This window comes from Aotus nancymaae, unplaced genomic scaffold, assembly GCF_030222135.1.
Source record: "Aotus nancymaae isolate 86718 unplaced genomic scaffold, 86718_ANA_hifiasm-v0.15.2.pri h1tg000115l, whole genome shotgun sequence".
In the NCBI taxonomy this organism is placed as follows: domain Eukaryota; kingdom Metazoa; phylum Chordata; class Mammalia; order Primates; family Aotidae; genus Aotus; species Aotus nancymaae.
This window is the reverse complement of record NW_026988530.1, coordinates 6,643,415-6,665,089: the sequence shown is the minus strand read 5'-3', so window position 1 is coordinate 6,665,089 and position 21,675 is coordinate 6,643,415. Positions and strand designations below refer to the sequence as shown.

The 21,675-nt window shown below is 34.9% G+C and overlaps 1 protein-coding gene across 1 annotated transcript in view; it reads left to right on the top strand.

The window, feature by feature from the left end:
• Nucleotides 1-21,675, top strand: part of GALNTL6 (polypeptide N-acetylgalactosaminyltransferase like 6) — a 1,235,246-nt gene that overhangs the window by 437,006 nt on the left and 776,565 nt on the right. The window contains exon 2 of the mRNA XM_012454670.2: nucleotides 6,306-6,414. Coding sequence (XP_012310093.1) covers nucleotides 6,306-6,414 — 109 coding nt within the window. The remainder of the gene's footprint in view (nucleotides 1-6,305; nucleotides 6,415-21,675) is intronic.

The following is a 21,675-nucleotide window of genomic DNA, read 5'->3' as shown; positions in this document are numbered from 1 at the left end:
TTGCTGAGTCCCTGCCAGGTTTTGGTATCAGGATGATGTTGGTCTCATAAAATGATTTGGGAAGGATTCCCTCTTTTTGTATTACTTGGAATAGTTTCAAAATGAGTGGTACCAGCTCCTCTTTGTACGTCTGGTAGAATTCAGCTGTGAATCCATCTGGACCTGGGCTTTCTTTGGTTGGTAGGCTATTAATTGCTGCCTCAACTTCAGTCCTTTTTATTGGTCTATTCAGGGTTTTGACTTCTTCCCGGTTTAGGCTTGGGAGGGTGCAAGTGTTCAGGAATTTATCCATTTTTTCAGGTTTACTGGTTTATCGGCATAAAATTATTTATAGTAATTTCTGATGGTAGTTTGTATTTCTGTGGAATTGGTGGTGATATCCCCTTTGTGGTTTTTTATTGCATCTATTTGATTGTTCTCTTTTCTTTTTTGTTAATATGGCTAGTGGTTTGTCTATTTTGTTAATGTTTTCAAAAAACCCGTTCCTGGATTTATTGACTTTTTGAAAGGTTTTTTTGTGTCTCTATCTCCTTCAGTTCTGCTCTGACCTTAGTTACTTTTTGTCTTCTGCTAGCTTTTGTGTTTTTTTAAGCTTGCTCCTCTAGCTCCTTCAATTTTGAAGATAGGGTGTCAATTTTTTATCTTTCCTTGCTTCTCATGTGTGCATTTATTGCTATAAATTTCCCTCTAGACACTGCTTTAAATGTGTCCCAGAGATTCTGGTACATTGTGTATTTGTTCTCATTGGTTTCAAAGAACATCTTTATTTCTGCCTTCATTTCATTGTTTATCCAGTTGACATTCAGGAGCCAGTTGTTTAGTTTCCATGAAGTTGCATGGTTCTGAGTCAATTTCATAATCATGAGCTCTAATTTGATTGCACTGTGGTCTGAGAGATTGTTTGTTATGATTTCTGTTCCTTTGCATTTGCTGAGGAGTGGTTTACTTCCAATTATGTGGTCAATATTAGATTAGGTGTGATATGGTGCTGAGAAGAATGTATATTCTGTGAATTTGGGGTGCAGAAGTATGTAGATGTCTATTAGGTCCTCTTGGTTCAGATCTGATTTCAAGTCCTGGATATCCTTGTTAGTTTTCTGTCTCATTGATCTGTCTAACATTGACAATGGAGTGTTAAAGTCTCCCACTATTATTGTGGGAGTCTAAGTCTCTTTGTCAGTCATTAAGAACTTACTTTATGTATCTAGGTGCTTCTGTATTGGGTGTGTATATATTTAGGATCATTAGCTCTTCTTGTTGCATTGATCCTTTTGCCATTATGTAATGCCCTTCTTTGTCTCTTTTGATCTTTGTTGGTTTAAAGTCCACTTTATCAGAAACTAGGATTGCAACTCCTGACTTTTTTGCTCTCCATTTGCTTGGTAAATCTTCTTCCATCCATTTATTTTGAGCCTATGTGTGTCCTTGCACATGAATGGGTTTTCTGAATACAGCACACTGATGGGTCTTGACTTTATTTCCAATTTTCCAGTCTGTGTCTTTTGATTGGGGCATTTAGCCCATTTACATTTAAGGTTAATATTGTTTTGATTGGGGCATTTAGCCCATTTACATTTAAGGTTAATATTGCTAGCTGACAAAACAACCAGCTAGCATCAATTTGATCCTGCCATTTTGATGCTAGCTGGTTGTTTTGACCATTAGTTGACACAGTTTCTTCATTGTGTCAGTGGTCTTTACCATTTGGTACATTTTTGGAGTGGCTGGTACTGGTTGTTCCTTTCCATGTTTAGAGGGTCTTTCAGTAGCTCTTGTAAGGCAGGCCTGGTGGTGACAAAATCGCTCAGCATTTGCTTGTTTGTGAAGGATTTTATTTATCTTTTACTTATAAAGCTTAGGTTGGCTGGATATGAAATTCTAGGAAAGTTATTTTCTTTAAGGATGTTGAATATTGGTCCCTACTCTCTTCTGGCTTGTAGGGTTTCTGCCAAGAGATCTGCTGTGAGTCTGATGGGCTTCTCTTTGTGGGTAACCCAACTTTTCTCTCTGATGGCTCTTAGCATTTTTTCCTTCTTTTCAACACTGGTAAATATGACGATCGTGTGCCTTGGGGTTGTTCTTCTTGAGGAATATCTTTGTGGTGTTCTCTGCATTTCCTGTTCTTGAATGGTGGCCTGCCTTGCTAGTTTGGGGAAGTTCTCCTGGATAATATCCTGAAGAATGTTTTCCAGCTTGGATTCGTTTTCCCTGTCACATTCAGGTACACCGATCAAGTGTAGATTAGGTCTTTTCCCATAATCCCATACTTCTTGGAAGGTTTGTTCATTTCTTTTGACTCTGTTTTCTCTAATCTTGCCTTCTCATTTTATTTCACTGAGTTGATCTTCAACCTCTGATATCCTTTCTTCTGCTTGGTTGATTCAGCTATTGAAACTTGTGTATGCTTTGCAAAGTTCTCGTTTTGTGTTTTTCAGCTCCATCAAGTTGTTTATGTTCTTCTCTAAGCTGGTTATTCTAGTTAGCATTTCATCTAACCTTTTTTCTAGGTTCTTAGTTTCTTTGCATTGGATTAGAACATGTTTTTTTAGCTCAGAGAAGTTTGTTATTACCCACCTTCTGAAGCCTGCTTCTGTCAATTCTTCAAATTCATTCTCCATCCAGCTTTGTCCCCTTGCTAATGAGGAGTTGTGATCCCTTGGGGGAGGAAAGCCATTCTGGTGTTCGGTGTTTTCACCCTTTTTGCACCGGTTTCTTCCCATCTTTGTGGATTTATCTACCTGTGGTCTTTGCAGTTGGTGACTTTCAGATGGGGATCTCTGAGTGGATGTCCTTTTTGTTGATGTTAAAGCTGTTTCTTTCTGTTTTTTAGTTTTCCTTCTAACAGACAGGCCCCTTTGCTGCAGGACTGCTGGAGGTCCACTCCAGACCCTGCTTGCCTGGGAATCACCCATGGGGGCTGCAGAACAGCAAGGGTTGCTGCCAGTTTCTTCTTCTGTTATCTTTGTCCCAGAAGGGTACCCACCAGATGCCGGAGCTCTCCTTTATGAGGTGACTCTTCAGATATACGGGGGTCTGGGAGCTGCTTGAGGAGACAGTCTGTCCCTTATAGAAGCTCAAGTGCTGAGTTGTGAGCTCCATTGTTCTGTTCAGAGCTGCTGGGCAGATACATTTAAGTCTCCTGCAGTGGAACTCATAACCACCTTTTTTTCCCAGGTGCTCTGTCCCGGGCAGATGGGGCTTTATTTATAAGTTCCTGATGTGCTGCTGCCTTTTTTCAGAGCTGCCCTGCCCAGCAAGGAGGTAGTCTAGTCACAGTCTGCCAGCAGAGGCGTTGCTGAGCTGCTGATGGCCCTGTCCAGCTGCTGTGTGAACTTTCTTGCAGTTTTGTTTATAGAGGTACAGTTAGAACTGCCTCAGTAGTAGTGGACTGCCTTGGTAATGGCTGATGCCCTTCCTCCGACAGAGCTCAACTGTCTGGGTCCAGCTGCGCTTGCTGTGAAACTCTCGAGTCAGAGCATTTCAGATTGCTGGTCTTTGTGGGGGTGGGACCCACCAAGCCAGATCACCTAGCTCTCTGCTTTCAGCCCCCTCTTTTTCAGTTGAATGGGCAGCTCTGTCTCCCAGGCCTTCCAGGTGATAGTTGAAACAGCCACCCAGAGTTGTGTGAGTTTATGTGCGGAAACCCATGCCAACTGAAACAGCCGTGCTGGAAACTCATGGGACTTTTTGGCCCAGGAGTCTCCTGGTCTGTGGGCAGTGAAAACTGTGGGAGAGATGCAGTATCTGAACCGAAGTGCTGGAGTGGTTGGAAAAGCCCCGGGTGGCCTCCATTGGGTAGGGAGGAGGGTACTCTGGGGATTGCACTTCCCAGGTGAGGCAGTGCCTCACCTTGCCTCGACTGACCCTTCCTGGGCTACACCCACTGTGCCACCAGTCCCATTGAGATGCAGCTGGTACCTCATTTGGAAATGCAGAGATAACTCACCCTCTGCACAGCTCTCACTGGGAACTGCACTCCAGAGCTCTTCCTATTAGGCCATCTTGCTCTATTTGCTTTCTTGATGTATCTGATGCTTTATTGTCATTTTCATTTGGCTTCTGGAGAGAGTAAACTTTAATTTTTGTGTTCAATTAACTTCTGTTCAATCTGCATTATATTATCACTTATTAAGAATTCTCTATCTTACATATTTCAAAATAAGGAATATAGAGAATCCCTGATAACCAGAGAGAGCCTGCACACTGGAATTTACACAAGAATACCTCCATGTTTCATGTCAAAATTTATTTTAAAATTATCTATTTTAATCTGAAAGTTATGTTTGTAAATTAGTATTATCTAAATCAGTATAGGAGATTTTCATTAGTGCTCAGTACTTATCACTGTAAATGCATGACTGAGACAAAACATGGATTATGTAGTTCATATTCATTTTATTCTTTAATGTTTTCTATGCATAGATGAGTTTTAAAATTTCTAATTACAAAGTGAACATCAATTTGAAAAAAATGCTTGGCTTTTTAAAATGTTTGCTATATATCCCCAAAACGGCACTTTTCCATTTTTTTCTACTTTTTCTATGTCATTTTCTATTTACTTTTCCAAACTTGTGTTTCATCTTCCTTTTAAAAATTATTATTCCTAATATTATATATAGACTTACCATAATCTTTGTTTTTTTTTTTGTTTGTTTTTTGTTTTTTGAGACGGAGTTTTGCTCTTGTTACCCAGGCTGGAGTGCAATGGCGCGATCTCGGCTCACCGCAACCTCCGCCTCCTGGGGTCAAGCAGTTCTCCTGCCTCAGTCTCCTGAGTAGCTGGGATTACAGGCGCGTGCCACCATGCCCAGCTAATATTTGTATTTTTAGTAGCGATGGGGTTTCACCATGTTGACCAGGATGGTCTCAATCTCTTGACCTCATGATCCATCCGCCTCAGCCTCCCAAAGTGCTGGGATTATAGGCATGATCCACCACGCCCAGCCTCTCACCATAATCTTTGTATGTTTGTCCCTCTTTTTTTTCTGAACTCACCACTATTACAAGCAACAAATTTTTTGAACTATGTAGATTACAATTACCTGATAGGGAAAAATCTCTCTGATTTTAACTATCTTTTTTTAAAAAAAGAATATTATGCCCCATTTGTATCTTTTCAAAACAAGTATATCTTTTATAAGCTGTGAAGATGGGCTAAAGGTAGATAATTTTTCGTAAGCACAATGGCTGCATTATCTAAAGCTAAGAAGTAAGACATTTTATGTCTTGAAAAGGCTATTAGAATAAAATTACCTCACTAAAATTAGTCATCTTTTGGCTAAATTGACTTTCTTTTTGCTTTCTAGAATTTTATTTTCTTCATTCAGTAGATGTATTACTTATTTCCAAAAAAGAACAAAAGAAAAAATAGTATGTAGATGTGAAAACATTTATTTTATATTATTTTGACTATAAGATTGTGAAGATAAATTTTATTCAAAATGATTACTGTTTCTTATTACCAAAAGTAAACACCATAAAGAAGAAGTAGCTTCAGCAATGTACACAGAAATAATTTTCAAGTTGACATTACAACATATTGGACTTTGGAAAAGCATAAACTATAATTTTGTGACTACAGTTGATGAATGGGTGATAATTTCAACTATAAGTGTAAACATGCACTATGTTTCCAGAAATCTAGATGAGAGAGAATATTGAGTAGTTTTTAAGATCACAATTTTGGTTTTAACAGAACTAGTCCAAGTCCTGGCTCTGCCACTGTGATTTACTTCAAGTTATTTTAGTCTTCTGAGCCTCAGTTCACTCAGCAGAAAAATGGGGATTTATAACCTGAGGCTATGATAAAGATTAAACTTACCTATACACATAGTATTTAATATAGAACCTGGCACATAGTGAGCATTCAATGAATGGTTGCCAATGTTACTACAAAGCCGTTTAGATATGTTTGATCAAAATGAATAAAACTGTACCAATCACAAGCAAAATTAATTCCATGTAACACCAGGATTGGTAGTGTTACCAATATTTCCACTTTTGGCAAAAACAGCTAGGCATTTATGCTTACAGGTAAGACACTAAATGTTAATATCTCTGGATGAAATAAAATAGGAAATGGTAGGTGGTGCAGGAGAGGCATGCTCTCATTTTAAAGGTTAAAAAAACGGATTTAAAATGTGTATACATCTGGTCACTAGAAATAGCTTTCTTTCCGCTATACTCAGAGGATTCACTTATTCAACAGATATTCTTTGATTGCCTATTATGTGCCCGACTGTGTTTACCTACCATGCAAAAGGAAATACCTCCTTTTTATGCTTGAATACTTTCCTTTTCCACAGACATTTCCACTGGGCCTGGGAGATGGGCAATTCTATTCATGGACAGATGGTTTGAGAAGAAAGGACTGGCATGACTATGAAAGCATTCAGAAAGAGGCTATGCGCTCAGGTATGAAGCCCAGTGTACGCCAAAGTGCTACTTCACTCACAGCAGTGTCTCGTTTGTCACGTAAAGGATCTCTAATTAGTATTTCTTCTGCACACAGTAAAGTATGTTTCATGGGGATATTGGAGGTGAATACTGGACAGAACCTAAATGATTTCAAATTTCAGAGAGAAAACAAATGATGAATAGTCCCTCTAATATTAAAATTTAAGAAATATATAGTACTGTATATTCCCAAACTGCTTAATAATTTCTAGGGGTAATCCTGGGATTTATCATCTAGACTTGACCTGATAGATATGTATCTTGAGCAAGATTCACTCATTAGAGCTAAAGTGTATCTAACTGGCAATGCAAAGTATTTAATTTCTGCCAATGTTTCTAGATACTGGCAGGATGTACAGCAAGCCAGCAGGTCAAGCAGCTGGGGATCTAAGGTTGGCAATAGTTAGAAAAGCAATCAGGCAGTTAAATGGAATCAAGTAGGTCTGTTTATGTGTAGCAGAGTTCCAGTCTTGTGCTAGAGTTTAAGGACAAAGTGGCAGGAAGGATATATAAGTAGGAATTCAGAAAGTAGAAATCCAGTGAAATTGAGTAACTCATAATAGGAAGCCCATATTCTGTTACTCAGCCAAGTAAGTTATTTTCACTGTGAGAATGTCACAGAAATAGAGCAGCTACAGTTTGATAAAGAAATCTCAGAAGCCCGGAGACACTTTGTTCCGAATCAAATCAGCAGCAGGATTGTGACTAGCCATGGTGTGAGGTCCTCTTGCTCAATTTCCCCCATAACTCACTCCTGCAAGGTACCTATAGTTAGTAACAAAATTGTTCTCGGCTGTGAAATGTTTGTAGCTCTGTGTCAGGTATGGCTGACTTAATTACAGTCTTTTATTTTTCCATTTCTTTTCTTCAAATAAAGGCCTGCCCCACGCCCCACCCCCAACTTCATTAAAGCAGCTTATTCCAAAGATGTTCCCTGTTTTCAGAGAATGAACTTCTTCCAGGTTCTATCACCTTTCCACCTTGGCAGTGACCCCATGAATAGTTGTGAAAGTGAGTTCCTTACCAGCATCCTCACTTTTCTCTTACTTTCTATCTTTTTCCTCAATTTGCTTGATTAATTCTTTATTATTCCAACCACTTGTTTCTCCTTACGATGGGATGCTGAAGTTTTTTGGAAATGTTTTCATAATTTTACCAACTGAGTCTTCCACAAGTTAATAATAATAATAAACTAGCCCAAATGTATTGAATAGATGTTTTGTACTAAGTGCTTAACATATGTATTTTATTGAAGCCTCAGAAGAACTTTGATAGGTATTATTATACCAAATTAAAATAAAATTGAGTTCCTACAAATTTATAATTTTTATCCAAGTTCAAGCAGCTAATAATTTGGATTAAAAACCAGGTCTTATCATGGTCCATTATACCCCACTGTCAAATAATAACATTTGGTATGGAGTAATGGCAAGGACACAGCAGGAGAAAGACACAGCTAGGCTCAAATCCTAGCATTTTCATACATGAGCTGTGGCAAATCAATTTCTGTTTCTAATATTCTACTTTGTAGAATTTCTTTAAGAATTGAAGATAATATACCCACAGTAATTGTCCAATTATTTGGACATATAGGAAACTCAACTAATTATAACTGTAATTATTAATCCATCTAAGTTACTTTTACATGAATTGGTGTGCCTATCCTTTGCTTGTACCAATGAGTTTTGAATACAAAATCCAGTGCTTCACATTTATATCTGCTCCATACCGCCCTTTCCACCTCCTGAGTAAATTTGCCTTTTCTATCTTCATCTTTGCTTGGACCAAGGGAAAGTTGATCTGCAAAAGACATTGGTAATAACACAGATTTTTAACTACAAATTCTTTGTGTAATTTAAAAGCTTTTAAATGCTAGATTCGTTTTTATTCACTGGAGGATATATGATAAATTCATACACTAAATTTTATTTTTATACAACGAAATATAAATAAAAGTGTATTAAAACACACGTGTATGTACACATTCAGATACAGAGCTGAAATCAAATATCTGTGTACTTCATATACAGGCCAAGAAAAAGGATTATTTCTGCCATTGTGTCCCTTCCATGACTTTAATTTTGTGTTTACTCTCTTATTTTTCTCTATAGTTTTTACTGCCAGTGTATTTATCCTGAATCAAATACTGTTAAGTTTTGCCAGTGTTTGAACTTTATCTAAAAATTTCATCTTATTGCACGACTTTCTTCTTTCACTAAAAAATATTTTTGAGATTCATCTAGGTCAATGTGTGCAATGGTAGTTGGTTCATTTTTACTGTTGTTTAATTTCCTGTAACATTCTCCTTTTGGTTGGCCTTTGAATAGTTTTAGTTGTTGTGTATAATGCTTCTACAAGTATTCTTGTGCATGGTTCTAGGGTAGAGACAATATTTTTTTAAAGTACATATTTAATAGTAGATTTGTATGTCTAGAGAATGCACAGTTGAACTTCATTAGGTCATGACAAGCTGCCAAAACTGATAACACCAGTTTTACTTCGAATAATAATGGATGGAATTCTCATTGCGGTAGCAGTACATCATTGTGAATATTTGAAATTGTCTGACTTTTTCCCCCAATTTGGTGATATGAAATAGTCTCTCACTGTATCTCACTTAGAATTGCATTTTATTAGTATAAAAACATTAAAATGTGGTTGATATATTTTTATGCTTTTGGGCCATTTGTTCTTTATTTTTTGGTAAAAGTCCTATTCATTTCTATACCCACCTTTTAATTTTTTTTCTCTTCTTCATTGATCCACATAGTGCTCTTAATTTATTTTGAATGATAACCTTTGGTGGTTGTATAACGTGACAATAACTTATCCTACATCTTGTAGACAGTTTAAAAAATCTATGTATGGTTTAATGAATAGTTTTCAATTTTAAGGTGACCAAATTCAGCAATCATTTTTAAAAAATAGATCATACTGATGTTCTGCATTGTCTTTTAAAAGCTTGATAATTTTGGCTGGGTGCAGTGTCTTACACCTGTAATCCCAGCACACTGGGAGGCAGTGGAGGGAGAATCGCTTGAGCCCAGGAGTTTGAGAGCAGCCTGGGCAACAAAGTGAGATCTCATCTCTACAAAAAAAAAAAAAAAAATTAGCGTGTACCTGTGGTCTCAGCTACATTGAAGTCTGAGGCAGGAGGATCACTTGAGCCTGGGAATTCGAGGCTGCAGTGAGTTATCCAGCCTGGGCTGGAGACCCTATATCCAAATAAATAAATAAATAAATAAATAAATAAGCTTGATAATTTTTCGTTCTACATTTGGGGCTTAAATCCACCTAGTCTTCATTTTTATATAATGTGAGGTAGGGATCCAATATTTATTTAGTTTTTATTCACTTAACCAATTCTCAGCAACATTTATTAAGAAATTTGTCTTTTTCTTCATTGCTCTGAACTATTGATTCTATTATAAATTAAGTTTCCATATTTGTGTGTTCTTTCTGGGTTCTCAATCCTGTTCTGTGAGTAAAAATCCCTGTGCTAATACCATAATAGCTAATGTACTATATCTTTATTACAACTATTAATATCTGGTACAGCTCACCAAAAAAGAGCTACATTCTTGTCCTTCTTTTTGTTGCCATTCTTACATTGTACTCTTCCTTAAAATTTTATGTTCAGTTTTAAATTTCACATTAACAGACACAGATATGCACAAAAAAATGGAAATTTTTGAATTGTATGGAGCCTATGGATAAAGTAGGGGATAATTGATATTTTCCAATATAGAATAGTCTATTTTATGGTACATCATTATATTTATTTGCTACTTCTTTATTATATTTAGGGATGGCTTTGTAATTTTGTTCTCAGATTATGTTTAATATTAATCCTAGAAAACTAATATTATATTGATTTTTTCACATGATTATATTGAAATTCCTCATTGTTTATAGTTGTAATATAGAAATGTTAATAACTTTCAACATTTATAAGACTTTAGAAAACGTTCTAAGGTTTTCTATTAATTCAAATCATTTACTAATAGTTTATTTTGGATTTTCAGTATATAGACACTCTTATTTGCTAGTAATGACAGTGATTTTAAAAATGTTTTATTCTATTCTAGATTTTCTAATATTAGTTTTAGTTTTCTCCTATTATAATTGCTGAGAGCTGCAGTGTAACATTGAATAGTTGGTAGTAATGGCTACTCTTGGCATTTTTATGGTTCTCACAATATTAATTTAAATGCTCATTTTGAGATTTTATCTGCTTGTATATTGTTAGGTCAATTTATCTAATATAAATACATTTTATCATGTTTATTAACACAATACAAATACACTGTGCACTTTAACAAATACACTTCCTTTACTTCTGAATCTGTTTTGATGAGAGTTTGTGACTTTCTTTTAACCTGGAGTGCTGATTTTATTAAAATATTTTTGTTCATTGGCATTTCTTAAGATAGATAAGATAAATTTTCTCCTTTAATCTGTTATTTGTGTAAATTATATCTATTGCTTTTCTAATGAAAATGAAATTTGTTATTCTGGACTAAATGTGCCTTTTTATTGATAACTGTATTTGATTTGTTAATATTTTATTTGGCATTTTCAAATCTTTATGAATTAATATTGGTCCAAATTTTTCTATTCTTATGAAGTCTTTGTCAGGTTTTGGTAACAGTATAATGACAGCTTCATAAAATGACTTGTTTAATACTTGCTAGTTTTTATACATCATAATTGTTTCTTGTATACTAAAATTATTTCTTTAGTGATCATTATGGATTTATTTGTGGATGAAGCTCTGTTGACCTAAATTTTTCTTGGAGCATAGATTTTTAACCACTTGGCTAATATTTTATGTAGTTACAATAGTAGTTGATTATCTTTCTTCTGGAATGAATGGTATTCTTCTAGTAATTTGTCCATTATATCTAAATATTTATATATATATTAACACCAATTTATTCACATATTCTTATGTCCTCATAGGATTTTTGTGCCTACAATGCTTAAATTTATATTACTTTTTCTAATATGATTAGCTTTTTTGCTTTCTTAATCTATGTATACAAAAATTTGTCACTTTTTTTTTTTTTTTTTTTTTTTGAGATGGAGTCTTCCTTTGTTGCCTGGGCTGGAGTGGAGTGGTGTGATCTCAGCTCACAGCAGCCGCCATCTCCTGGATTCAAGCGATTCTCTTGCCTCAGCCTGTGGTTAATTTTTGTATTTTTAGTAGAGATGGGTTTCACCATGTTGGCCAGGCTAGCCTCAAACTTCAGGTGATCCACCCACCTTGGCCTCCTAAAGTGCTGGTATTACAGGCATGAGCCACCACACCTGGCCAAAAATTTGTCACTTTTATGAATCATTTCAAAGGCCAGTATTTTTCTCTAAATTATTTCTAACTTTTAAAAAATTGTGTTTGCACTAACATTTTTTATTTTAAAAATTTCAACTTTCATTTTAGATTCAGGGGATACATATGCAGTTTTGTTTCAAGGGTATATTGCAGGATGCTGAGGTCTGTGGTACAATTGAACCTATTACTCAGGTAATAAGCATAGTACCCAGTAGGCAGTTTTTCAACACTTGTCTCCTTCACTCCCTCTGCCTTGTAGTCCCCAGTGTCTACTGTTCCCGTCTTTTTGTCCAAGTGTGCCCAGTGTTAACACAAAATGGGTTAATTCCCACTTAGAAGTAAGACCATATGATATTTCATTTTCTGTTTCTGGGTTAATTTGCGTAGATAATGTCCTCTAAGTGCATCCATGTTGCTGCAAAGGGCATTATTTCATTCATTTATATGGCTGCATAGTATTTCATGGTATATTTAAAAATACATTTATACCTCCTAATTTCAGTCAATTTTCTATTGTAGAATAAGCATTTGGGAAACAAAATTCCCCTCTAAATATTACTTTAACTACATTGCACTGCTTTGTGATCCAATGATTCATATTTATTTGATTTTCTTTCAATATGTTTTAAAATATCTAGTGCACTTAACAACCACTAAAATTATCTCAAAGTAAGAAAATCCAGAAACTCCTTCCCAATGAAATCTCACTAATCTTGATAAAAGTATATTAGCATGATAGGCAGCATGTGTTTCATTAAATACCTTGTTAGTGTTTTCATTAATATTGTTACATTTATGTTTTGTTCTGGTAATTACACCCTTGTGGAATATTTGGTGATTTTTGAGATACCAGGCATTTTATTTTGTTTTACTTTGAATTTTAGGGATACATTTGCTGGTTGATTGTATATATAAATTGCAAGTTATGGGGGTTTGGTGTACATGTTTTTTCATCACCTAGATAATAAGCATAGTACTCAATAGGTATTTTTTTATTCTGAACCTCCTCCTACCCTCTATCCTCACGTAGGTTCTAGTGTCTATTTTTCCCTTCTTTGTCTATGTGTACTCAACATTCAGTTCTTGCTTATAATAAGAACATAGGATGTTTGGTTTCCTGTTCCTGAGTTAGTTTACTCAGGATAATGGTCTCCAGCTCCATTCATGTTGCTGCGAAAACATGATTTCATTCTTTTTTATGGCTGCGTAGTATTCCATGGTGTATATGTACCACATTTTATTTATCTACTCTAACATTTATTGTCACCTAAGTTGATTCCATGTCTTTGTTATTGTGAATAGTGCCGCAATGAACATACACATGCATGTGTCTTTGTGGTAGAATGATTCATATTCTTTTGGATATATACCCAATAGCAGGATCACTGGGTTGAGTGGCAGTTCAATTTTAGGTTATTTGAGAAATCTCCAAACTTCTTTTCACGTGGCTGAACTAATTTATATCCCCACCAGCAATGATTAGTGATCACTAATGATTAGTGATGTTGAACATTTTTTCATTTGCTTTCTGGCCATGTATATATCTTCTTTTGAAAAGTGTTAATATCCTTTGCCCACTTTTTAATAGGTTTGTTTATTTTTTGCTTGTTAAATTGTTAGGTTCCTTATAGATTCTGGATATTAGACCTTTGTCAGATGCATAGTTTACAAATATTTTCTCCCATGGTGAGTGTTGTCCATTTACTGTGTTAATAGTTTTCTTTGCTGTGAGAAGCTCTTTTGCTTGATTTGGTCCCATTTGTCAATTTTTGGTTTTGTTGCAGTTGTTTTTGATGTCTTCATCATGAAATATTTACCAGAACTTATGTGTAAAATGATATTTCCTAGGTTTTCTTCAAGGATTTTATAACTTTAGGTTTTACATTTCAGCCTTTAATCCATCTTGAGTTGATTTTTGTATATGGTGTAAGGAGACGGTCTACTTTCAATCGTCTGTATATGACTAACCAGTTTATCATAGCACCATTTATTGAATAGGGAGTTCTTTCCTCATTGCTTGTTCTTGTCAGCTTTGTCAAAGATAAGATGGTTACAGGTGTATGTCTTTATTTCTGGGTTGTCTAGACTGTTCCATTGGTCTAAATATCTATTTTGTATTAGTACCACGCTGTTTTGATCACTGTACCCTTGTAATATTGTTTGAAGTCAGATACTGTGATGCCTCCAGCTTTGTTCTTTTTGCTTAGAATTGCTTTGGCTATTCAGGCTCTTTTTTGGTTTCACATGAATTTTAAAATAGCATTTTTTAGTTCTGTGAAGAATGGCATTGGTAGTTTGATAGAAATAGCACTGAATCTGTAAACTGCTTTGGGCAGTATGGCATTTTAACAATATTCATTTTGCCTATTTATAAGCATGGAGTGTTTTACCATTTGCATATTTCATCTCTGATTTCTTTGAGCAACGTTTTGTAACTCTCATTGTAGAGATTTTTTACCTTCCTGGTTAGCTGTATTCCCAGATATTTTATCTTTTTTGTGGCTGTTGTGGATAGGACTGCATTCTTGATTTGGCTCTCAGATTGGATGTTGTTGGTGTATAGAAATGCTACTAATTTTTCTACATTGACTTTTTATCTTGAAACTTTGCTAAAGTTGTTTATAAAATCTAGGAGCCGTTGGGCAGAGAATAAGGGGTTTTCTAGTTACAAAATTATATTGACTGCAAACAGGAATAGTCTGACTTTCTTTCTATTCAGATGGTTTTTGTTGTTGTTTTTCTATCTCTTGCCTAATTTTTCTGGATAGGACTTTCAGTACCATATTGAATAGGAGTGGTGAGAGAAGTTATCCTTGTCTTGTGCTAGGTTTCAAGGGTAATGCTTTCAGCTTATCCCTGTTCTGTATGATATTGGTTATGGGTTTGACACAGATGGCTCTTATTATTTTGAGGTATGTCGTTTCAATGCCTAGTTTGTTGAGGGTTTTTAATATGAAGGGATGCTGAATTTTATTGGAAGCATTCTGGATTTATTGATATTGGTATATGGGTTTTGTTTATAGTTCTGTTTATTTGATTAATTACATTTATTGATTTGCATATGTTGAACCAAACTTGTATCCCAAGGATAAAACTTACTTGGTCATCATAGATTAACATTTAGATTTGCTGGTATTTTATTAAGAATTTTTGTATTTATGTTCATTAAAGATATTAGCCTATAATTTTTTATTGTCTCTCTACTGGTTTTGGTATCAGAATGATGCTGGTCTTATAGAATGAATTAGGGAAGATTCTCTCCTTCTCAATTTTTTGGAAGTTTTAGTAAGAATGGTACCCATTCTTCTTTATATGTCTGGTCAAATTTGGCTGTCAATCCAGCTGGACATGGACTTTGCCTGGTTGGTAGCCTTTTTTCTTATTCCATTTCAGAATTAATTATTGGTCTATTCACAATTTCAATTTATTCCTGGTTCAGTTTTAAGAGGTTGTATGTTTCCAGAAATTTATCCACTTCTAAGTTTTCTAATTTGTGTGCATAGAGGTCTTTGTAGTAGTGTCTGAAGTTTTTTTTGTATTTCTGTGAGACTGTTTGTAATGTCAGCTGTGCCATTTCTGAATGTTTATTTGGATATTATCTTTTTTTCTTTATTAATCTTGCCAGTGGTTGATCTATCTTATTTATTTTTTCAAATAACCAATTTCTGCTTTCATTGATCTTTTGTATGGTTTTTTATGTCTCAACTTCATTCAGTTCTGCTCTGATTTTAGTTATTTCTTGTATTTTGCTAGCTTTGGGGTTCACTTGCTTTTGTTTTTCTACTTCCTCAAAGTGTGATGTTAGGTTGTTAATTTGAGATCTTTTTTATGTGGATGTTTAGTGTTATAAACTTTCCTCTTATGCTGCTTTGTGTGGTTAATTTTAGAATATGTGCCATGTGTTGTTAAGAATGTATATTACTTTGGTTTTGAGAGGTGAGTTTTATAAATATCTGTTAGATCCATTTGATCAAATGTTGAATTCAGAGTGCTGAAAATAGGCAACCAATCTCCTCTGTCTTAAAAGGTTTCTGCTGAAAGGTCTACTGTTAGCCTGCTGGGGCTTCACTTGTAGGTGACCTGCTCCTTCTCTTTAGTTGCCTTTAATATTTTTGCTTTTATGTTGACCTTGGAGAATCTAATGAGTATGTGTCTTGGAGTTCTCTGCATTTCCTGAATTTGAATGTTGGCCTCTTATATGAGGTTGGGGAAATTTTCATGGATAACATCCTCAAATATGTTTTTCAAGTTGCATGCTTTCTCTCCCTTTCTTTCTGGGACACCAGTAAGTCATAGATTTGGTGAAAACATAATCCCATGTTTTTTAAAGTTTTTAATTATTATTATTCTTTTTAAATTTATTTTTGTCTGACTGAATTAGTTCAGAGGACCAGTCTTACAGCTCTGAGATTCTTTCCTCAGTTTGGTCTATTCTGCTGTTAATATTTGCAATTGTATTATAAAATTCTTATAGTATGTCTTTCAGCTCTATCAGATCAGTTCGATTCTTTCGTTAAATGGCTATTTTGCCTATCAGTTCCTGTTCCATTTTATTGTAATCCTTAGATTCCTCGGATTGAGTTCTGAGTTTCTCCTTAATTTCGATAATCTTCATTCCTATCCATATTCTGAATTCTATGTCTGTCATTTCAGCCATTTTAGCTGGTGAAGAACCCTTGCTGGGAAACTACTGTAGACATTTGGAGGAAAAAAAAAAAAAGACACATTGGCTTTTTGAGTTTGCCAGAGTTCTTGTGCTGATTCTTTTTCATCTGTATGGGCTTATGTTTCTTTAACTGTAGTGTAATTTCAGTATAATCACTTGATTTCATTTCTGGATGTTTTCAGAGGGTCAAGGTTTTGTGCTGGGTCTTTATTTGTTGCTGAATTCTTGTCCTTGGTTTCACAGGGTATGTGTTAGCAAAATGTTTTTGGTCTTGAAGTCTGGTCTGTAATCCAGTAGATGGTGCTTAAGTGTAATGGCCAGTAGGCTGGTAGGTAGGCTCTTGTTCAGCCTTGAGGCTCTTCTGTACTTCCCACATTTGTAGCCATGTTAGTCCCCTTCATTTGCTTTAAATAATTGTTTTTAATAAATAGGTGGCATATGCTGTGGGAGACATGTTGTTAAACACTAGAGGTGGGTAATAAGAAAAGTATATTATTTCCACCTTTGAGGAAATGGAGATTTCTTGAATTAAGAAAAATAAATATAAAAGGGGCAACTGAAAGACCTTAGGACCTTATGAGTAACATCAGGATTCTCTTCTGTCATATCTGTGCCCTTAGAGTTAATACACACCATAAAGATTATTCACATTTGTTAATGTTCAAAGAAACTCAGAGTTTTTGTTATTTCATAATCTTACACCTTATTATTTTGGTGATAGCACTGACCAAAACAATTTACTGGTAGAAGAAGGGTATCCAACCCAGCATTGCAGGGTCTCAAAGACTTCCGAAGACAGGCAAACTAAATGTTAAGGCATTAAGGCATACGCTAACATCAGTTAAGACTTATGCTTTTATCCAATTAACTCTGATTTCTCATTCTTATGAGTAGCCACTAACCTAGTCATATTTTAGGCATTATTATTTTTTCTATCTTACATTTTCTATGTGTGATACCATTACAGTTCATTTAACTACTTTTATATTTTGTGAGAATTCATTGACACTATAGTTTTTCTTTTAAGTTTAGCTATACCTCTCAGTTGTACATTATCACAAAATTGATTAGCATGTTTTTTAATCATTTAAATTATTAATAATAGTTTAATGAAAAGAATTTCAATACAGATTCCTTTGATACATTATGAGAGCGAATGTACAATTTAATATTGATTCATTATTCCATATACATTGAGTATAATTGTAGTAGCTAAAGAGCCATCTAGTTGACATTTCTCCATATATAATTTTTTTAAGTAATACATTTCTGAAATAAAACCCTGCCTATGGCATTTTATGGAACTATAGATCTAACAAACTATGCTGGGAGTTGAGGAGAAAAATGCAATTTGTTTAGATAACTGTTTTTTAAATATATGATGTTTCCTATTTATCATAACTTCTTTTCATAAGTGGTAAAAACATACATTTTAAATGATCCATTCAGAGGTGTGTGTGTGTGTGATGCATGTTTTATGAAATCATTATATCACTGGTATATATTTCTAGAAAGCAGTTGTTTTTAGTTTTGAACTTTAAAATTTTTTATTTTTATTTTAACTCAAAATATTGTCACTGCATTTGCCGCTTGTTTTTGGATTAAAATACGAGTGAACTCAACGTTTTTAAAAAACTGATTTTGACCCTTTGATATGATCTATTTTGTTGAAACGGTTTATATTCTCATCTAATCCGTGTATGTATTCCACTATAAGCCTCAGGAATTCTATGAAATTATGTCAAACTTTTCACTACTACAATTTGTCTTAATTAGTCATACTAGTAAGTTTGAATATCCAAGGTTTTATTGAGTCTTCTGTCATTTTATTCATTTACTAATTCAAGAAATACTTTTAAATGCCAAATGTTGCACCAAGCTCTGGAGGGAAATTTTAGAAAAAAAAAATTAACTACAGTGGTTTTTGAAAAACCATGAGATATTGTAAGAGGAGCCCTTTGCCATTCTGGTGCAAACCACCAATGTCACTTGCCTGAACTATTTCAATAAGTCTCTTACCTGATCTTTCTCCGGAGCTCTTCAAATAAAAGCCAGAATGCGGGGGGTGGGGAGTTGAGGGAGAGATATCATGGGGAGAAATGCCACATTTAGGTGAAGAGGAGGAAGGCAGCAAATCACACTGCCACGTATGCACCTATGCAACAATCTTGCATGTTTTTCACATGTACCCCCAAACCTAAAATGCAATAAAAAAAAAAGCCAGAATGATCTTCTGAATATATATATAATCAGATCATTTCAATCCTCAACTCAGATACCTTCAAAGCCTATTAATCATATTCAAAAATAAATCCAAGTTTATTGTACAACCCATAAGGCCCAACATGATGTATACTTGACCCATGTCTCTGACCTCAACTCTTACTGATTGGTGTTCAGTCTCTCTACTGGCCACAATGGCTTCCTTGTTCTTCCTCAAATATACTCAGCATCTTCCAGCAAATTTTCACTTGCTGCTCTTGCTGCTTTACACATTTCATACATGTCTTCACAAACCTACTCTCCCCTTCCTTAAGGTCCCCAGATTATATGTCCCCAGTTTAGAAAGATCTGTCAATCATCATGTTATCAAATGTGGATATAGTTACTTTTATTCACTCTCTATCCTTTTACTCTGCTTACATTTTCTTTCTAGCAAGTATCTTCCTCTCTATATTTACACACGTGTATTTATATTCAATGAGTTAAAAAATATGATTTCATGACATATAACCACTCTCCAAGGGCTCTAAGTCACTCATTTGAATTGGGGTTTTAGAATAACAGCACTCCTACATTAGGGAAGTATCCTGAAAACCCGCACAACATGGTTACTGTTTTCCTCTTTTGGAGACTGCTCCTCATTTCCTCTTAAATCTCATGATCAAAGTCACTAAGGAGTTTTACTAATTGCTGCAAATTGCCATGGCAAAACATTTAAAGGATATGCATGGAAACCCCATTTGAGAAGTGGGAATTTACCATGCTTTAAATGATTAACGGTAGGCTTTCTTAAGTTCCTTTAAACAACATCTCACTTTAGTGCTGATCAGGGACCTGTTTTGCTCCTAAATGTCTTTATTTTCCATAATTGAACAAGATTGCAAACTAAACAGAATGAGAAACAGAAATGTGCATCATTTGGGTGAGACTAACTATGCTGCTTTCAGAAAGTAAAAATAACCACCATTGCTGCAGTGGGTTTCTGGTTGTCTTTTATTGAAGCCTCATGTCTCTTAAAAATATTTTCTGGCACCCTTTTTATTACTCTCAACAATGTCACATTGTTTATTGCTAATAGTTCACTATCATTTAAGCCTCTAGGATGTGCTCTCAATAACTGTCATAATGAGATTTGTTGGGAAGTGGTCAACTTTGGGAGGTATTACCAAAACAATATTCATTATTATTCATAAGGTTAAAATTAATTTTTAATGAAATATTTCCTTTGTCAGTCATTGCATAATAATGAAAATGTAAAATGGATGTGAAGAGAGACTGTAAGCATTCTGTTGAGATGCATCATTTAGCTGTCTAAAATTAGAACACAACGTAGCTGAAACTAAATTGAACAACAATTATCTAGAGGAAAACTCCCTTCGGTCTTAGAATAAAAAGTAGCAGTGTAGAAGTATCTCAGGAGATGTATTAAACTCCAATCTGTTTATATTAAAAGGTATAAATAATGCCAGCTTTTACACAGAATTAGATTTAATAATTTGTTACAAAACTCATAATATCTCTCTTTAGAAATATCGACTTCCTATGGGCAAGTATGCATAAGATTATTTAGCCTTATTTTTCCTATTAGTTAAAATGTGGTTGAATGATAGTAACTATCACAGACTTATTTGTTAATTAAACTACTTGGGCTTTAGTGTTTGTTGAGCATATATAGTATAAAGGATATTTATATAGTCACATAACTCTGATTGTTGTGCCTATACGACTGTAACTTGAATCAACTATCATATAAGTTTTCTCATGCCTTCAAATTTATTCAATTGATACAAACTTTCTCGAAAAAAAAATTTCAGTAGCAGGGTATATATAAATGTGTTTCAAGTAGAGCTATCTCACTTTGCTTCAGGAGTTATATTACAAGACAAACATTTTGGGGGCTTCTGCCCTAAACAGTTTTTTTTCCTCTTAGCATTTTATTTATGCTTTTGCAAAAATCCCTCTCATATGGTGGTAGTTGTGATTACTCTGTAAATGCGCTACCTTTGTGAGGGTCATATGAGTATATTATAAACCTTGGTCATGAAGAAACAAGAAAATATTCTGCTGAAGGAACATAGTATCTTGTAAGAGTCAAGAAGAAAAAGATCAGAAACATCTAGTAAAGCAAAGGACTGGAATCTAAATGATTGAGTACACTAAGGTTAAATTGATTTTATGCCTGCCATTTATTTTCCTGAAGTCTTTTACCCAGCTGTATTTTTCCTAGTTTAGCTCTTTCCTGCATAGCTGCCACGTAAAGCCAAAATGTAAATTTGTATTTTCTAGCAATTTGCTACACAGAAAACTCTAATACCCACTGTATCTAATGTTTTTACCTCAGCTCAAATGCTAATCTTTCTGCTAATAGTAGCTCTGCTCTTGAAATTCCATGAAGTTAGATTTGCCATGGACTTAATAGGAGGAGTAAAGTCATCCTTATATTTAGAATTATAGTTCACATACTAATGTAGCATGTGTATAAACATGTTCTGGGAAGAAAACTAAGATCTAAAATTAGGTAACAAATTTTTGATGACTGGGACTATGATGTCACCATTATGACATTAACAAAGTTTTGCAACATGTTAATGCTGTATTTACAGACAGTCTCCCATGATTTGAAGGACTGTGATTCACTCAAGCCTAGATTATCATTCAAGGAAAGCATTTCATTTTAGACATAACTTTGTAGAGATCCAAGTGAGTACTTGAACATCCTCCAAAATTCATATCCAAGATCTGGCACAAACTTGTCAGTGATGAGTTATGGGCCTTCTTGGCTCCATTGCTTAATGAGTGCTGTAGAGGAAACGTGTGTGTTTACCCACTGGAGAAGGAAAAGTGCCAGCTCCGGAGCCTGATAGTGACACTTTCCAGAGGCTGACTTCAGAACCACAAATGCCAGTTTGACTTGATGCTCTTTGACTGAGTAGCAGTCAGTTTTGAGCAGTTTTCATGCCAGGCAAAAACAACTGTTCCTTCTGAGACTTTGTAATCA